At 40.9% G+C, this 17769-nt stretch overlaps 2 protein-coding genes across 4 annotated transcripts in view; one reads left to right on the top strand and one right to left on the bottom strand.

Annotated features, from left to right (window-relative positions):
* The window catches only part of LOC104923843 (E3 ubiquitin-protein ligase SH3RF3), a 94200-nt gene extending 89951 nt beyond the window's left edge, over positions 1-4249 (bottom strand). Inside the window, exon 1 of the mRNA XM_010737033.3 lies at positions 3257-4249. Within this exon, the coding sequence (XP_010735335.3) occupies positions 3257-3682 (426 nt within the window). The 5' untranslated portion in view covers positions 3683-4249. The remainder of the gene's footprint in view (positions 1-3256) is intronic.
* The window catches only part of edar (ectodysplasin A receptor), a 42254-nt gene continuing 28104 nt past the window's right edge, over positions 3620-17769 (top strand). The window contains exons 1-3 of one of the 3 annotated variants that reach the window (XM_027291046.1): positions 3620-3674; positions 9016-9124; positions 10544-10777. The gene's annotated coding sequence lies outside the window, so the exon portion shown is untranslated. Of the gene's footprint in view, positions 3675-9015; positions 9125-10413; positions 10778-14261; positions 14480-17769 lie in introns of those variants that run through there. The other 2 variants (XM_019268070.2, XM_027291047.1) reach the window with 2 other exon arrangements.

The following is a 17769-nucleotide window of genomic DNA, read 5'->3' as shown; positions in this document are numbered from 1 at the left end:
CTTGGCAGCTGAAACAAGAACAATCCCCATGGCTATAAGAAGTGTGCAGTATCAGCTGCTGTCATGATACTAAAGACCTGTAAAAAAACCTGGATAATGATCACATCATTTACCAGTGCAATGTCATGAAAATCAGATTCACTCTCCTGTACCTTGCAAAATGTCTTTTTTCACTTTCAACAAAAAAAAGTGTAAAGCAGGCCCACGCCTGTCTGAAACAAAGAAGATTTTTTCATTTGCTAACAGGCCAAGAAACAAAATGAGGATTGATCCACAGCATTGCAATTGATAATATTATAAAAATACATTAATGTGCCAGCAACATTTGGATGACAGGCTAAACCAAGGCTGGATCTTCTTCTATCAAATTCACACAAATATATCACAGTCCCATTATTCAGTTTACATGACACTGTTACATTGTTAAAACACCTCTTCTGTTTACACACTGTATGTGTCTACGCACTGCTGTCTGTCAACAAGAGAACAAGTGGCGAGTCATCTCGGCAACAGCTGATGTAGAACACTGCAACTGGGAGTCGCCAGTCACCAACTGCAAACACGGAGCAACTTGAACCCAAGCACCCGATTCAGCATAGAAAATAAGACTAAATAGATGAGAGGCTAAGATTATTCCAGGCGGGTGTGTGATTTTTTACCATCTCGTGACAGATTAAGTTGGTTAATTTCACACAGAGGAAGGAAGGAAAGGAATTATCAGTCTTGATAAACTCTCATTCATCAAAGCACAAAGTCGGTAACAGAGGCTCAAAGAGCACAAACAGCAGGGGAAAAAAGCTGGTCCTGCTGCTGAGTCAGCATGTCTGCCTCTTCTTCTATTTCCATAGCAACACATTCATTCTCATCTACAACCCTTAGTACCTGACACAGAGTGCTCTGTTTGACCCGTGTGACTCCTTCAATAACAGTGCATGTGTGTGGCACTGCATTAGAGTGTCACTCAAAGACACATTTAGCTCCTTTTGTAAGACCCCCCTGCTCTTTGTGTGTGCATGTCCACATCTACACACACACACACACACACACACACGTCCCGCTGTTAGAGGGGATTAATTCACACTTTCATCACCAAGCCTTGGTCCCAAGAGAGCCTGGAGGAGACTTGGGCAAAGTGACTGCAGGGGATTGCAGAGGGTAATGGGTTATAGGTGTGTGTGTGTGTTCGCGGGAAATAAAGGCTCCATCCACTGTGGAGTGCTCTCCCCATGGGGTCCTAAAACAAACACAGACTGGCCACCACTCAGAGGTGAGTGTGTACTGTGTTTCTTGTGTGTTTTTTATGTATATGTGTGTGACTGTGAGTGCAAAATATGCTTGCATTCCCGCTAGTTGATTAGTTGATTAGTGGTCAATTATTAAATTAACTGGCCCCTATTTTTTTATCACTGATGAATTGTTTAGACTTTTTTTTTTAAAGAAAAAATGTCCAAATTCTCTGATTTCAGATTTACAGTTGTGAATATTTTCTGGTTTCTTTAGTCGTCTGTGACGGTAAACAGAACATCTTAGGGTTGTAGATAAAACAAGACGTCTGACATTTTATCCACTAACTAATGGATTAGTCTGCAAAATGATTGGCAGGCTCTGCTTCCCAGGTTAACACTTGGATTTTAAACAGACTAGATCAATTCAAAAGGAAGGTATGATAAGCATTTGTCTAAGCCTTACGTGGAAACTGCTTCAGTTGCAACTCAAATGTGTTACTATTGTTAGAAGCGTACAATGCAGCATGTATCTTTTGTTACGCTTTTTTCTTCTTCTTCATGTACCAGGCATCAAAATTGGCCTGTAGGGAACGCTAAAGTTTATTGAGTGAATTGAAATGGAGTGTTAAGTGTTAGTGGAAATGTCACTGAGGATTTGGATTCCTGTTCATCGCCGTGAATGAGTGACTGCCCACTGCTTCTGCACTCCATCACACCAAAGCGCTCCACTGCTTCAATCAATGGCCAACTGCTGCCTGATAAGTCTTGATGTGCTGAGTACTGTTGGCGAACGGCAACACCTTTGTGAGAAAACACACTGTATCTTTCTTTTTTGGGGGGGCGGCGTCCACTAAACCCAGAACATGAACACACCTGCCCGCGACCACCCTCATGCACTCCAACTCTGCATTTATCAGTAAGCACACAACACAAGCTCACCTTAGACAAATAAGGTATATCCGTCTTAACAAGTCACAACCTGAAATCTGGAAATCGTGTCTTTCTTTTGAGAAAAACAGGCAAGAAAGCGGCGTGTGATGGAAGATTATGCGCATTGTTACTTCTGTAAAGCGTCTTTTACAATGTGTTTCTTTCTCAAAGACTTAAAGAAAAGATCTGCGTGTGAGATTTTAGATTCCAAGCGGAGGCAAACCAACATTTCTTGCAGCGCAGTGGTGATGATATCACATTTGCTGTCTGACTGCCAGATGACAGCCACGTTCTTCAACACCTCTTTGATTACAGCCACGAGACAATGTATTGGATGCATTGCATGGCAAGTAAACAAGACTCGACATTCCTCTCCCGTCGAGCTCGGGTTATGAAATCTCACACTGGCTGCAGCCTGCGGGCGACTGGGCTTCACCAGGACTATGGCAACGACAGTATCACACACACAGGTGACCCTCTCAGTCACTCACTTTAGATTAATTATATCTCAGTGGAATTGCAGGAAAGACTCATTATGATACCGAAGTCACATCAGGGAATATCACAGGCACATCTGGTGATAATTCAGCAAAACAATCAATAGACAACAATAGACAAAAGTCAATATCTGCTCTGGGAAAACAATGTCTTCTTCCTTTTTTTTGTCCCATAACTTGGGACTCTGCTACCAGGTTTATTCCTCATGACTGTTATCAAACGGTATAGGCTGCAATCAGTTTCCCTGCCTGAATATTCAGAACACAGTCTATACATTTGCATCTATATAACCACAACGCAGCTGGATATCTGTGCAGACTGCATGCTGAACACACTGTTCCCCCATTTCCAGCAAACACCAGATATAAACAGTGGGGAATTTGTCTGTTCAGTGGTCCTCAAAATCTACTTGAGAACCACTCTTTAAGTTATTGTTGTTTTGTGTGTGCCTATTTTAAAAGTGTGTTAAGAAGTGTGTGTGTGTAAACATAGCTTTGTAAAAACGTGGAAACATTTAAACATAGTTGTGTTGTGTAATTCTCCACAGAGAGAGACACAGAGAGATGTTGGCACATGCTGAAGACAGTGGGAAAGTAACCAACCTTAACAGGGGAGCTCCTGATGGCTACGGGCAGCTCTCTGATCGCACTGCCCGGGGGAGAAGCGGATATCCCGGCTGCGTACCCCTGCAGCGAGCCCCCGGCCAGGGACTGCCTGCCGCCTGCTCCTCCTCCTCCTCCTCCTCCTCCGTTGCTCCCTCGCTGGGGCCGCTGCTTGATACCGTCCAGGAGGCGAACCAGGAGGATGTTAGCCGGCAGGTCGTCCACCCCGCAGTCCACCAGGATGCGGCACTCCGGGCAACGGAGCTCATTCCTCGAGCTGACAATGTTTTCCAGGCAGCGGCGGCAGAAGGTGTGCTGGCACGGCAGCACCTTGGCTGTGGTGTCCAGGCGCTCCAGGCACACCGAGCACTCCAGCAGATCCAGCAGCGACGAAGACTCGTCCATGTCGGCGGAGAGGGTGAGCATCTGGGCTTCAGTGTCCGTGGGGACGCCGCGGCGACTGGTTCGTGTACCGGAGAAATGAACCGGGGGCACAGAACATTCTGGGAGGCAGCCCACGGACGAGTCCCCGCGCGCCGAGCAGTTAACCCCCGTGTTGTGGATGTTCTCCGCGGCTCTTCCTCTCTCTGTCTCCCGCAACGTGTTTCTGTCCCCTCGCTTTCCTCTCCCTCTGCGTGTGTGTGTGTGTGCGTATGTGTGTGTGTGTGTGTGTTTCCCCCTCTCTCCAGCAGCTGTGCAGAAAGCAGTGAGGTCACGCTCTCATCATCATCATCATCGTACGCGCGCCGATCAGAATTGCGGTGCGCGCTCACGCACCAGATTGATTCAGACTGGAAGAAAGAAAAGAGAGAGAGAGAGAGAGACAGGCAGCCGAGTCGTTATCAAGGTGTCTCTCCTCACACCTTCACGCAGGGCTGCTGGTGTCACACCTTCCTAACAAACCTGAGAGGTTGCTGAAAGGTTTTTTTTTTTTCTGTCATCTCACCTGCTCACAAAGACAAGCCAATGCAAGTCACCTTACTCAAGTTTGAGCGCCCAGTGTTTGTGCCTCAAGATGTTGTTTTTTTTTGTTTAGAGAGGGTTTGTTTCAGGTTAGTTTTACAAACACTGAACCAAACTCCAAATGACTTGGTGTCAGTGTATGTTTCTCACCTCGTGGTAACCCACCTGACAAGCCTAGGCATCATTTTCATTACCTCATTACCTACATCCAGCTCAAAAACCAAGCTTCTGGAAAAAAAAAAGGTTTCTGGCGACGCCTGGTGGCCATCAGCTGATCTCCAGGTTTGAACAATAACTGAATATTTTCTATTATGTAGATTATAAAGACACAGGAGTGATGTAAATAAACAACAAAAAAAAGACAATAAAAACAATAATTATTCTTGCAAATGAAGGAATTAGAGGATTATTGTAGTCAAGTTAAACTATATAAAACATCCATCCATCCATTATCTGGAACTGCTTATCACGGTGGGGTGGGAGCCTATCCCAGCTGACTTTTGGGCGAGAGGCGGGGTACACCCTGGACAAGTCGCCATCTTAACGCAGAGACAAACAACCATACACCTACTGTATGGGCCAATTTAGAGTCACCAACTAACCTATGCATGTCTTTGGACTGTGGTAGGAGGCCGAGTACCCGAAGAGAACCCATGCAGACACAGGGAGAACATGGAAACTTCACACAGAAAGGCCCCAGCCGAGGTTCGAACCAGAAACTTTCTTGCTGTGAGGCAACAGTGCTAACCACTGCACTTGTAAAAAACAATATTATAATGTATCACCAGGTACAGTGTATGTGTATCAGGGTTGTGGCATTTGGAGATACAAACTCCCCAAAAGCCCCAACTGGGGTTTGAACCAGTAACCTTTTGGTAACCACTGCATCACTGTGCCACCCTTGTGATATGGATATAATGTGATCATTGCAATGTAATGTAATGTATTGCATTGCATTTCCACTTAGTTATTCCTTGAAGGTATTGTCATGTGCAACAGTATGCGATGGACACAATACACAATACACAATTGTGTGTGTGTGTGTGTGTGTGTGTGTGTGTGTGTGTGCACTGTTTTTCAGCCATGACTGCAGACTTACTTTGCCTGTCCACCTGTTCAGACCTGCTCTTCTCCCACATTCAGCCCTAGAGGCATAGGGAATAATTGAGCCAAATGTGTGTGTGTGTGTGTGTGTGTGTGTGTGTGTGTGTGTATCTGTGACATAGTGACGCCTTCCTGGGTGAGGGGTGGGCCCAGTATTTACCACCCACGATGAAAAGCAGGGGGTGGACTGCTTAGACGTACAATGAGAAAGAAGGAATCTGTGTGTGTGTGTGTGTGTGTGTGTGTGCGTGTGTGTGTGCGTGTGTGTGTGTACGTGCTACCCACAGCATTTACATTGACTAGACAGAGAGTGAAAATGTTGTGTATCATTTCACAACAAAGAACCTAAGTCATAGCACGGCAACAGTTTTGACAATATTGTTCTATCAACACACACACACACACACACATGTTGAGACTGAATGATGGCTCAGGCGGCGACAAGGCATCATCGAAAACACACACAGGTTAATGAAATCTGGCCAAGTGATTGAACTTGATCTCGACTGAAGTTTGAGCTAATTTACTCCAGTCACACAAATCATAAAGTGAATCTTTATTAGTGGCTAGAATTGTAAAGTAACTCCAAAGAAAACAAGACGTAGAAGGAGAATGAGCTCTACTCAGTGAAGGCCAACTCTTTTGCACTAATGTGGTGACTCGTGGTGCTCTTTTTTTTTTCTTTTTTTTTCAGCTCACCTTGCAATTCATCCACAAAGGCAGTAATTCAGCCACCAAAAATGCGTGTGTTGTTGTTGTTGTCAAGCTCTGATTTTGAATGCCTCACAATAAGGCAGTGGCCCACAACTGCTGGCAACAAGCCCAAATTCATGGTGTCTCTCTCTCTCTTTTTATCATACCCGCTCATGTCGCATGCCCAGTGTGTTTCATCTGCTTAATACAATTCTCCACAGCCAATGATTTAGAATTAGAGGGGGAACTACAGGGAGAAGCGAACAAAAAATCATTATTGGGTGAAAATCCCCACAATCCATTTAAGCAGCATGGTCAAGGCTCCCTGTGGGACGCAGTGCTGTCAATAACAGACAAAAGGTGGACGCTGCTTAAAGAGTAGATGTGTCAATTAGGGGACTAGCTAACTAGCGTTTTGGAGGTTCGTGGGTTAAACAGCTTCGTGAGATGTCGCTAAGATTTGTCTAGTAATGATACTTGTAATTAATGCATGCGCACACCACGTTCTGTATCTCATAATACATTCAAATGTTGTATCATATTTGAAACAGCACGCAGGGTTTTATGGATGTGATCAGCACATTATGGCATGCTGAGAGGGCAGTTTTTTCCTCCAAAATATGTGACATTGCATTGTGTCCAGTTTGCTTAAGGCTTAGCAAAGTAAGTTAGGTAGGCCTCTTTAGTGTTTCCAATGAGCTTTAACTGTTTAGTGCACTTTATTTTGCTTCATATTGTACTGAAATACACACAAATAACCTGAATTGTTTTAACTTTGTAACTGAATGTTTTCATTTGGGAAATTCACGTGATGATAAGCTATGCAAGTAAACTTCGTCTTTTTCAAGATGTTTTATACGACTATTTTCTTCCACATCACCATTTCAGAGATTCATTTATCATCCTCATCTTTATATCAATAATAATTCTCTTTTTTATTCTGCCTTTCCATCATTTCTCTGCGAGTTTGCTCTGGAGAAAGATTAAATCCACCTGACATGAACAAATATAATGAATATATAGTGCTGATGTGCTTGTGTGTTTGAGTGTGTATGGATCTTATCCATGGCTACCTATAGGTACCACATACCTCTCTCCCATCCACCAATGTCCTTCGTTCATGCAGAACTAGGTTAGCTGACACGGCAGTTACCATGGCAACTTGATTTCTGCTTCCTTGTTGAAGAGTAGTTAGATAATGTGAGTGTGTTTAAACGGACAATGTGCACGAGGAGGGGGTACTGGCAGGGGTACTAATGAGGTCATAGAGTCTGTAGTAGCTTCATTTGTACAGCATGTGTGTGGTCTCTGAGAACACCACAGGTATTTTTCATCATAAAAAAAAGGACTACCAAGTTTTTGAGAATATTACTGGACAATATTTGCTCATTATGATTGATGTTGTTGTTTTTTTAAAGGTGTTGTCTACCTGTGATGTCATCCTTTAGTTTTTTTTATATGTATTATTTGTGTTTGTTTACTGGAAAGAACTCAATATGACTATATTCTCATGTAACATTAAATAAACGTTTTACACACAGACATAAATGTACAAATATGTTTATAAACAGAGTTTCATGCACTTTTATTTTTAAAAAGTACCCTTTCTATGGAGGATTATTTGGTAAATATTAAAGGTATGTAGGATTTAGTGGCATCTAGCATTGATGCTGTAGATTGCAACCAACTGAATACCCCTTCACCTCACTCTCCCCTTCCTAGCGTGAAGGAGACACTATGGTGGCAATGAAACTTTAGATATAAAAGGTTCATTCTGAATGATACACTAACGAAACCCGAGTTATGAATATTATATTCCATTTCTGCCATTAGATCCCTCTAAATCTTATACACTGGACCTTTAAATATCAGCTATGACATTATTTTTCTATATTGCACTGGTTTCATCTTTAAAAGTCAAAAACCACAGACCATTAGACCATGTATTTAACTTCCCCTCTCGGAGTTCAATCCTCCTTGGGGCAAAAAGCATAAGGAAGTTTGTTTTTTAATGATTTTGCTGCAAATTGAAGTTACCCTAACTTCATTATACCAAGCAGCAAATTAGGCCTCCACTGACTGCTATCTTCTATGAGCTACAGTACTTTGATGTGGTGCTGAGGGGGGGTTAAAACAGGATAGCCCGTCTGTGACAGCTGCTGCACTCTGAATCTTTCAAACTCTCCAACATTGATGCATATTGACCTTAAAAATCAGAGAGACTCAAAACATCTTCCGCCAGTGATTAAATATATTCATAGAGCAACTTATCATAACTCCAAACCATGTTTATTTATAGCACAATTTCATGCAGCAAGCCCGTACAAAAAGATAAAAGAGAGCAAATTTAAGTTACAACTTCCCATATTATGCTATTTTTAGTGTTGAAAGGAAAACATTAAAGTGGGTGTATGAGTTGATATGTGTCAATATGACCCTTAACAAATGATCTATTACATGAACCAGCATCAAAAATGTATTTTTTTCTATAATAAATGCTGTCTATGTTTTGTTTTCCTTATCAGATTATATTATATTCTATGTTTGTTTTATATATTATTTGTTTTTCTCCAGTATCCTTCTTTATAATGCCGCAAGAACCATACCATGCACTATCAAAGGGGATATGTGATCCTATATTGTTTAATGTCATGTTGCCTTATCAAATAATCCCTCATCTCATCATATCTGATCACATTTTATCTCTTTTTGTCACATTATACCTCAGCTTCATATATTATATATGTCACATTATCTCAACATATCCTAACTCGTTGCACCCCATTTCACCTTGTGCAGAGGCTGTTGCGTGTGTTTTTGTGTTGCACCATCCATCATAGTAAATACAGGTTTTGCTTAATATGTGTTTTTGTCCAGTCAGTGACAGAGCAGCCATCATTCTCTCAGCAGAACTCATCACTCTTCTTGTTATCCTCTCCTCATCCTCTCTTTATCCCCTCTTCGTATCTAATCTCTTCTCCTCTCATCCTCCTTTGCAGTCAGGAAGCCCCTGGATCGACATCAATGAGACTCCACAAGAAGGAGCGAGACGGAGAGACGGAGAGAGAAGAAAGAAAAGAGAGAGAGGAGGAAGGGGAAGGAGCGATGGTAAGAAACACAGAGACAGGGACAGAGAAAGTGAAAGAGAAAAAAAAGCAAAAGTGACCAAGAAAGAGGAAGAAGGTGGAGGTAAACAGAAAAATTAAAGTAAGGACAGAGGTAAAGACATGAAGGGGGAGAGTAAGTAATTACAGGACTCCCAGTGTTTTCAAAGCCCCTCTTTTATCTCACCCTTCCTGTGGCTGAGAAAAGGAGAAGCAGCGGAAAGAGGGAGGAGGAGGAGGAGGAGGAGAAGAGAAAGACTAAAGTCCAAGCTTTAGTCCAACTCAGACGCCAAGCACCAGTCATCCACACAAACACACTCATTAATTTATAGCTTCTGTTTCAAAGACATTTTGTCATCTGAAACAAGATGTCTATGTTTTTTGTGTGTGAGTGTGTGAGTGTGAGTGAGTGTGTGTGTGGCATGGGCTTCATGTATGGTATCAGTGTAATGGTGACATTTGTAATATCATCAATAGTTGTAATATGCAGCTTTTTCTCTATCCACCTATAAATACTCATTTTATATGCCTGTCTATATGTTGTCACTGTATAATGAGTCTTTCTAATGAAAAAAAAACTGCAGCGACTCTTGTTGTGTGGCCATTACCGTTAAGTGAAACAGTAATAGTATTAATATTTGTAGTAGTGTAGAGATAGTAGTAGTAGAAATTGAAGTAGAGCTATTCGTAGTGGCAATATTACTAGAATTATGGCATATTATATGATGGCAAATTAAAAAAATATGAAAGTGAAATGTGTTATGTGTCAGTATGATCCTTAACAGACGATTTATATTCATCATAAATGCTGTTTTTCCAGTCCTTATGTGTTTTTGCTTTAATTATCAGATGTGTTACCTTCTGTATTAGAAATAATCGTAGTAGTATTAGTGATGGTAAGTATCTTTTTGGTCATTTTAAAGACAATTTGGACTGTTAGATCAATTTTTCCACCTATTTATTGAGAAAATAATTGCCGCATTATATCGTAACCCTAATATGTACACATTTAAACACACAGAAACATATAGTGTGTACATACTGACAGAGAGCAGTATAAGCAATATGCAAAAGAATACAAAACGTATCATAAATGTCAAACCTGTATTAGTGAATACATGCCCTAGCAATACAACTTTTGTTTACTAACGAGCTGTTATCTTTTAGTGTGTATTAACGAACTAATTCATGAATTGAATGCATATATTATTGTCAAAATCCTTATGGTTGCTATGATGACTTGAGTTCAGTCTTTTGAGTCTTGGTGCTGCCACTGCAGGTTTGTGAACACTAGATGGCAGAGTTGAGTTGTAGCCTGCAGCACGTTAATTGCCCCAGTCGAGAGTCTACCTGGGACACGTTAATCTGTTTCTGTTTCAGGGCGGAGAAAAGTTCTCACTTTTTTTTTTTTTTTCTCATCAAGGAGGAGCCTGCAGACACACCAACATGCAGCCAAAGTGGAGGCTGAGACACAACTTGGACTGTGTGGAGTAAAAAAAAAAAAGTAGCAGAGAGACAGTCCCACGGCGATGCTTATCCGACACCACGCTAGAGACTGATCACCGATCATCACCCAGGACTGATCAGCCGTCAGCGGATCACCGCAGAGCGCACAGCGGAGAAACCAAACCAGCGTGCCCCCCTCTCTGAGCTCCAGGTAAGACGTCTGAGCAGCTCCGCTCTCAGGAATGCGAGGACGGATTGCTGCAAGACTTAGGGGAAATTCCTGAGCTACACTTATTATGCCAAACAAACATGTGCTTTAATGTAATTTTACTTCCAAGAAAAATAAGTATGTATTGTTATTCTTTTTTGCTATAGGATATGAAATGACAGAAATATTGATGATGCATGCCAAAAGAAAAAAAAAGAAAAAAGAAAAAATGCATCAACCAAAGTTTATAAGCTAAACACTGTCTTGTGTCAAAATATGCAAACACTGCTTTTCCACATTTAGAAGACGTTTCATTTACTTGACAGGCTGATTCTGACTGCTGTAGTGTACATCTCAGGCTATTCATGCAGATTTGTTTGTTGTCAAGTGCATGAGATTGCAGGGATATATTGGCAATATTGTTATCTGCATGAATGTCATCTCCATGAAATACCTTTTTGAGTACAGTCTGTGTGTAACAAGCATATCCCCGAATCCGTTCTGAAGTATGTGAAAGGTACGTGTTGGTGCAAAGGTTGTAGCCCAAGGTGGAAGACAAATGAGATGTGTTTCTCACATCACTACCTTCACACTTTAGGCTTGAATTGCTTCTTGACAACTCTGTGATTTTTGAATCCCAAACATGCAAATGCAAACACAGACTTCATTCTGTTGTGCTTATTTCAATCCGTGTGATCAGGGCAGAAATCCATGCAGCAGCAAAAGGGGTTTTAAGTAATTCATTTCTTGATTCTAAATCCTTTCAATACTTCTAAACAAGCTGTATAACTACTATAGTGAATGATGTGTCAGGGAGTTTGCCTGTGACACCTTATTTTTGGTGTGCATTTGTGACCTTGCACACCTTTCTCCTCTGTCTGCATAATTGTTTTTTTTGGTGCCGCCTGACTGTCCCGGGCCCCGGGGCCCCCGGGGGAAGTCCTGCCCGCAGACAGGCAGCTCGGCCCGGCTGGGGACATGCCGAGTCCTGCCGAGTCTCTGAAGTCTTCTGGCTGGCTTTGAACTGTAGCTGCTGGAGGTGGAAATCAATCCATCTCTACACCCCCCCACCACTCTCTCTCTCTCTCTCTCCCTCTTTTCTATCTCTCTATCTGTGTCTCTCTCTCCCCCTGCAGCCCCCAGCACAGCGCGTCTCCGCTGCCATTGAATCTTTCATGTTCGCAGGTAGAAAGGCAAAGGAGACATAGAGAAGAAACAGGGGAGGGAGTGTAACTCATCTTCAAAAGAAGTTCATATGGTTTCTGAGGATTAAAGGGATGAAGGCAAAAAAACTAACAAAGCCAGCGCCTGTAGTCATGATCATCCTATACTAGACTGAGGAGAATAATTTGTTTACTTAGTAGTCGCTGTGTCGCTTAATGCTGCTTGGTACTAGAATTCACACAATGACCCTATTTATTTTGGAGTGATATCATATAAAGGAAAGAGATTCTTGTGTTTTTTTTTTTCTTGTGAAAGTTATTGTTGAGATTTATGTCACAGCTGATTCCAATCCACACAGCATATCCATTTCCCCCGTTGAGAAATTTATAGAGCTCAGGAGGCCTGTTAGGGTTGAATGTTTCATAATGCTTCACACATCTAAGGCTAAATTATACTAAACACAGAGAGAGAGAGTTTACATATGAAAGTGAAGTTATTTCAGCTCATTTGGTTACTACATTAAATTTATGGCACAACTGTTTGTTGGAAGCTTTAAACCAAAGTGCCTTAGCAGAAACACGACCATGCATAAGAATTACAGTAATCCTTATTTTGCATAATGTATGGGATTATAATAATTGTCGATCAGTTTATGAGTGTGACAGATGGAGAATTTCCTGTCTATGAGTGTTAGATTTATAGTAATAATCTAGCGATCCAGTAGAAGATAAATCTTTACCTCTACAGGGTTATAAAAATTGACTTTTTAGGGTATTTTACATCTGGAAAAACTACGAAAAGACTTCACAAAAATACTGCAAATACTTACGAATATTAGCCTAGTGAAGCAAGAAAGCTTACTTTCAATAGAAAAACGAAAAATGTCCAAAATGACTAAAAGTTACTGATGTTATATGTAAAAAATAGACACGAAGTATCCTAATTAAATGACACAAACATGAAATATAAATAATACTCATATTTAAGTATATTTAAGTCTGTGTTGAGTGTCAATCTATGTTAATTTGTAAAGCTTGTAAAGCTTGACCCTGACAACATTTCTGAAATCATCTTTATCCTGTATCAGGATGCTGAGAAAATTCATGCGCTAAACAACTGATAGTGCCTACAAACCAAGACAATATACCTTATCTTACTGTGTTCGAAATCATTTCCATCAAAACCATCTCCTCAGGCTGCATCTCTAATAATTGCTGCACAACACACAGTCACCACGACAGTCAATGTCACTTAGATAAATCAGGGACTATTCGTTACTCCCTGAGGGGCTTCCAGGAGGTCTCCGGCAAAATGAGAGGTAGCTGCATTTCATTATATATATATTTATATATATATATATATTAATTTACACGCGATAATTCCAGTAAAGCAACATGAAAGGCAAAAAAACATTTCTAATCATAGGTTTCACTCTCACCGCTATTATTTCCCCATGCACAGTACAGACAGTTCAGCAAACCAATACTAAATCAAGAGTTGAAACCTCTCCATGTAGGCCTCAGGGTGCAAGTTTAATCAAATTGGGGTTTGTGGTCTAATTTGCCTCTACTTAAGAGTCTTCTGAATTGGGGAACCTACTTCAGTTAGTCATCAGTTTCTGCTATACAGAGAGTCATACATTGTGGAAAAACAAAAATACGAGATGAGATGAAACTAAAACTACTGATTGCTGTATGCTGCTGAGTGTTCAAAGGAACTTACACACCATAGCATGGCATGTTTAATCCTATGATGTGGTGTTTCTGGCTTGGTATGGTGAGACAAATGGCAGGTGGAAACCTGGCGAAAGATTGTGTTGTTGGTTGTTGGCACCTGTGCATAGCGTGATCTTTATCCCAGGTGGAAATATACATTACTGTAAGTAAGCACGAAAGCTTCTGTTGCTTTGCAACTTTCAACCTCCTAACTAAGTACTGAAATTCTTAAACTCTTTACTTTTTCAACGGGCTGAGGAGGATTTGCGCTTTGAAGATACCTCCGACCTCACAGCTACATCCATCTGTCGTGACAAGCTGCTGCTCAGACTAGAATTATCTACAAGCATGAAACACTCCAAAAGCCCTGAGATTTGTTATAAGAAATCTCCACAAAGGGGTGAAAACACACCTACAGTTTGAAGAAATACTGTGTATTCCTGCAAAGCTGCCAAGTTGAAACAAAACAGAAATCAACAAGGGAGATACAATGCTAATTTATTTGACTAATTTATACTGCATTACCTAGAAACAAGTGGATCATCTAACAAGGGGGGGACACCATACACAATACAAGGTACATTCTGCCCAGCTTAGTTGTTCTGCAATCCCTTTATTGTAGGTCAGTTATGAGGAAGCAAAAGACACAGAGATGACGGCCTGTTGCAGATTAGACTTCCCACCTACAGCCACTGCAAAATAAACAGAGACAGAGACAGGCAGAGCTAAAGAAGGGAACAAGGGATCGTGGAGAGGAGACGATGAAAGACAGATCACCGGCAGGCAGAGAATCAAAGAGCCTACTTACTGACTTGAGCTGGGATAGGTGTGTTACGACAGTGTGTGTGTGTGTGTGTGTGTGTGTGTGTGTGTGTGTGTGTGTGTGTGTCTTTTCATGTTCCCTAAGAGTTTGTTTTTCTTGCGCACCGAGTGGGAAGCTGACAGTAAGTCTGTAATTAAAGCAATCAAAAGATGAAGAGAGATGAAGAAACAATTCACACACACACACACACTGTGTGTGCACGTATAGAAACACACACATTTTATTTAGCACTCTTGCCATGTATGTTACTCAGAAGTGAAGTGTTGATGTGTTGCATGAAGTCTTTCCATGAGGCAGGAAGCACTTGAGACATCAGCTCCGTGCGCGTCTCTGTTGTAGTCGTTTTCTACTCTGATTTGTTGGTGGAAATTCGAGTTACTGCGAAGCATGTTTTGACACACTGATAAACTGTGATGCTGCAGTCGGATGGGATTGTAGTAAATTGATTTTTAGTCGGCAGACGAGAGCCAGCTGTCGTCTGAGGTCTGCGTCAGTCTCTGAAGTTGGAACTCACTTTAATCAAGGGTTTATTTTCACATTAAACTTTGACGGTAATCACGTCCCAAAATAGACTTATCTATTTCTACCTCATTTAGTTCCTGAAAGCTGAGTATTGATGGCTACTTTGTTTGGCGAGTTTGACTTCTTTTAGTACTTATAAAGTCTTTTAAACATAGAGAGGTTAAACAGGGATGGGAATGAATCACGTGTGAGCCTGAATTGCGGAAATGTGATAATAATGATTGATGTACAGTATGTTAGTGGTATCTTTCTTTGTTAGCTCTCCAGTGATGTCCAATCAGTGAGTTCTGTTTAGAGAAGTTTTGAGACTCATCCATGGTCTGATTCAGCTGAATGTGAAAGCGGCTGGTCTAGTTTGACTGACAGCCCTGCCGCCACCACCCCTCTATTTACTCTCCAGCTGCCTCCAAATCATAGAAAGGAGACAAAATGCCAGCAGCACATTCCTGCTTCATAATTCACTTCTTAAAGAAGAAAAAAAAAAGTCAGACAGTGGGGGGGGGCACTTATACTTACTTAAAGGTGGATTGACAGTGGAATGGCCAAATTCTTGAACAGACATTATTGGAAGTCAGTGCGAAACATTGAAAAACACTCAGGTTAAAGCTCAGATTATTAGAAGCACAGGTAGATGATTATGGCCACAGTACAGTTAATGACATGGTATTACACTGAATTAAATGGTCTGATTTCTTTTCTTGATGATTACAGACTATTGTAAGATGCGTTGCTTTGATTATAATATCCTCAAAATTCAAAATTCATAATTACAGTCTTAGCATTTACTTTGTGGAGGCTGTTGTTTATTTAAGTCCTTCATCTTTGACCTGCTTGAGTAGAAAGCCTGACATGAAACCTAACTAAGTGGCTGGAATCAGCTAAAATTTGTTTAGTGTGTTTGCTTGGTTTTTTTACCAAAGCTTGTAGAGGTTTAAATGATAGACTGGGGGAACTTGATAGAGGGGAAATCCGTAGTGTTAGTGGCTTTCTGCTTCACGTTTTATCTCCAAACCCACCGAGTTGAACTTTTATGACCTGAGTACCTGATGATCTTTTGGAAGAACTAAAATATATTGTTAATGTGTGTGTTTTCTAGAGTTTCGCTGATGCTATAGTTTCTCCTACAAGCTTGGATGTGGTAGGTGACGCGAGCAGGTTGCAATCTACAGCTTCACTGCTAGATGCGACTAAATCCAAAACACTGGTCCTTCAGTCTTTAACTTTCATAGTATCTCATAATGTTAACCTCTTTAGTGGTTAGTAGATATAGCTGGCTAGATTTAAATGTGCTACCGTTGCAGCTATTTTTTTTTGTTTGGTTTAGTTCATGTGAAATTGTACACGTAGCACTGACAAGTGGGAAGCTATGTATAAAGCCTCATGTTCACAGAAATGATCTGCAGTCTGTAATAGTTGGAGAATTTCCTTTTAAGACAGACATCTGCATCATGTGAAGTGAAGCTAATGACCATCTCTTCTTCTGTCAGGGCTTAAAGATGGTGAGCGTGATATACTCACTGCTTGGTTGGCTGGAAAACAGCAGGATTTGGGTTGTTGTGTGTCAGATGGAGTAACGTGTGTTTGAGATATTGCTTGGATTTGGCAGGTTAAGAACTTGGGATAAAGGATAAAATAATTGGCTTTTTGAGGGATGGAGCTTCTCAGCATTGATTAACTTTGGAACTTGTTTATGGTTTGGAAACAGAGACATTATGTGTGCACGTGTGTGAGAGCGTGTTTGCGGTAGGGCTAGGTCATATCTTGGTTAGCGGATGTATGGGTATTTCATTTTGAGTGAGACGTCAGATTGACAATGTCAAAGTTATCAAACATTGGCAAAATCAATCATCAGTTACCGACAGTCAAACAATACCAGTAGTCTAGTCATAACATGTACAGTTTTATTTGGTTGAGAAGCATTTCAAGCATGTGTTGTTTATGGATTTTTAGATTTAAAATATATCAGATAAAAAGACATGAGAGGAAGTTGCTTAAAAGAAAAAAAAAAGATTTCCATTGAAAACAGATTTTCCTTTTAGAAATCCCAAAGCCGGAATGACAGAGACCCCTGGAACCGCATGCTGCTGATTTAATTGTCATCAGAAATTAAGTGCTATGAAAGAGCCCACAAACCATCCACTAACCACTTTCTTCATCTTCTTCATTGGTTTACATCTTGGCCGCGTTTCCCTCACCACTGATTGGCCTATTACTTAATCGGGCAGGAAGTCATTATCAACCAGCGTAATAAATATCCTTTACAGGGTTAAACACAGATGGTGAAAAAGCCACTTCCCACACAATCCAATGATAATGGTACTGAATAATAAAGGTAGAAAGACAGAACTATGCAAAGAAAGATACTTATTTGGTACAATTCCAAATGAAAATAAAATGGAATTAAATTAATGAGGAAAGGAAAAAGTGACAGAAAGAACAGCCTTTAACACCGTAAACACTATGGTTTTCATTACATGCTCCAATAAAACTTAACAACAACAGCAAATGTTTCAAAGTTGGCGCTGGTTTAGCACAAACTAGTTCAGCGTTTTGCCTCTAATGTGTTACATTTGAGTCACAGAGCTAAGGATCCGATTTCCTGAGATCCAAACAAAGATGCGGGCTGTGAGATTTTGTGTACATGTACATGAAGAGGGCTAATTTCTGTTTTGGAGATTTGACACCTAAACTAGACAGCAAATGTGGTTCATTCACATAGCGACCATTTACAAAAACATCAAACATCAAATTAAAGGTTGAAGAAACTGAAA

Source organism: Larimichthys crocea, chromosome XVIII (assembly GCF_000972845.2).
Source record: "Larimichthys crocea isolate SSNF chromosome XVIII, L_crocea_2.0, whole genome shotgun sequence".
Lineage (NCBI taxonomy): Eukaryota > Metazoa > Chordata > Actinopteri > Sciaenidae > Larimichthys > Larimichthys crocea.
The sequence above is the reverse complement of the archived record's forward strand: the minus strand, read 5'-3'. Positions and strand labels throughout refer to the sequence as shown.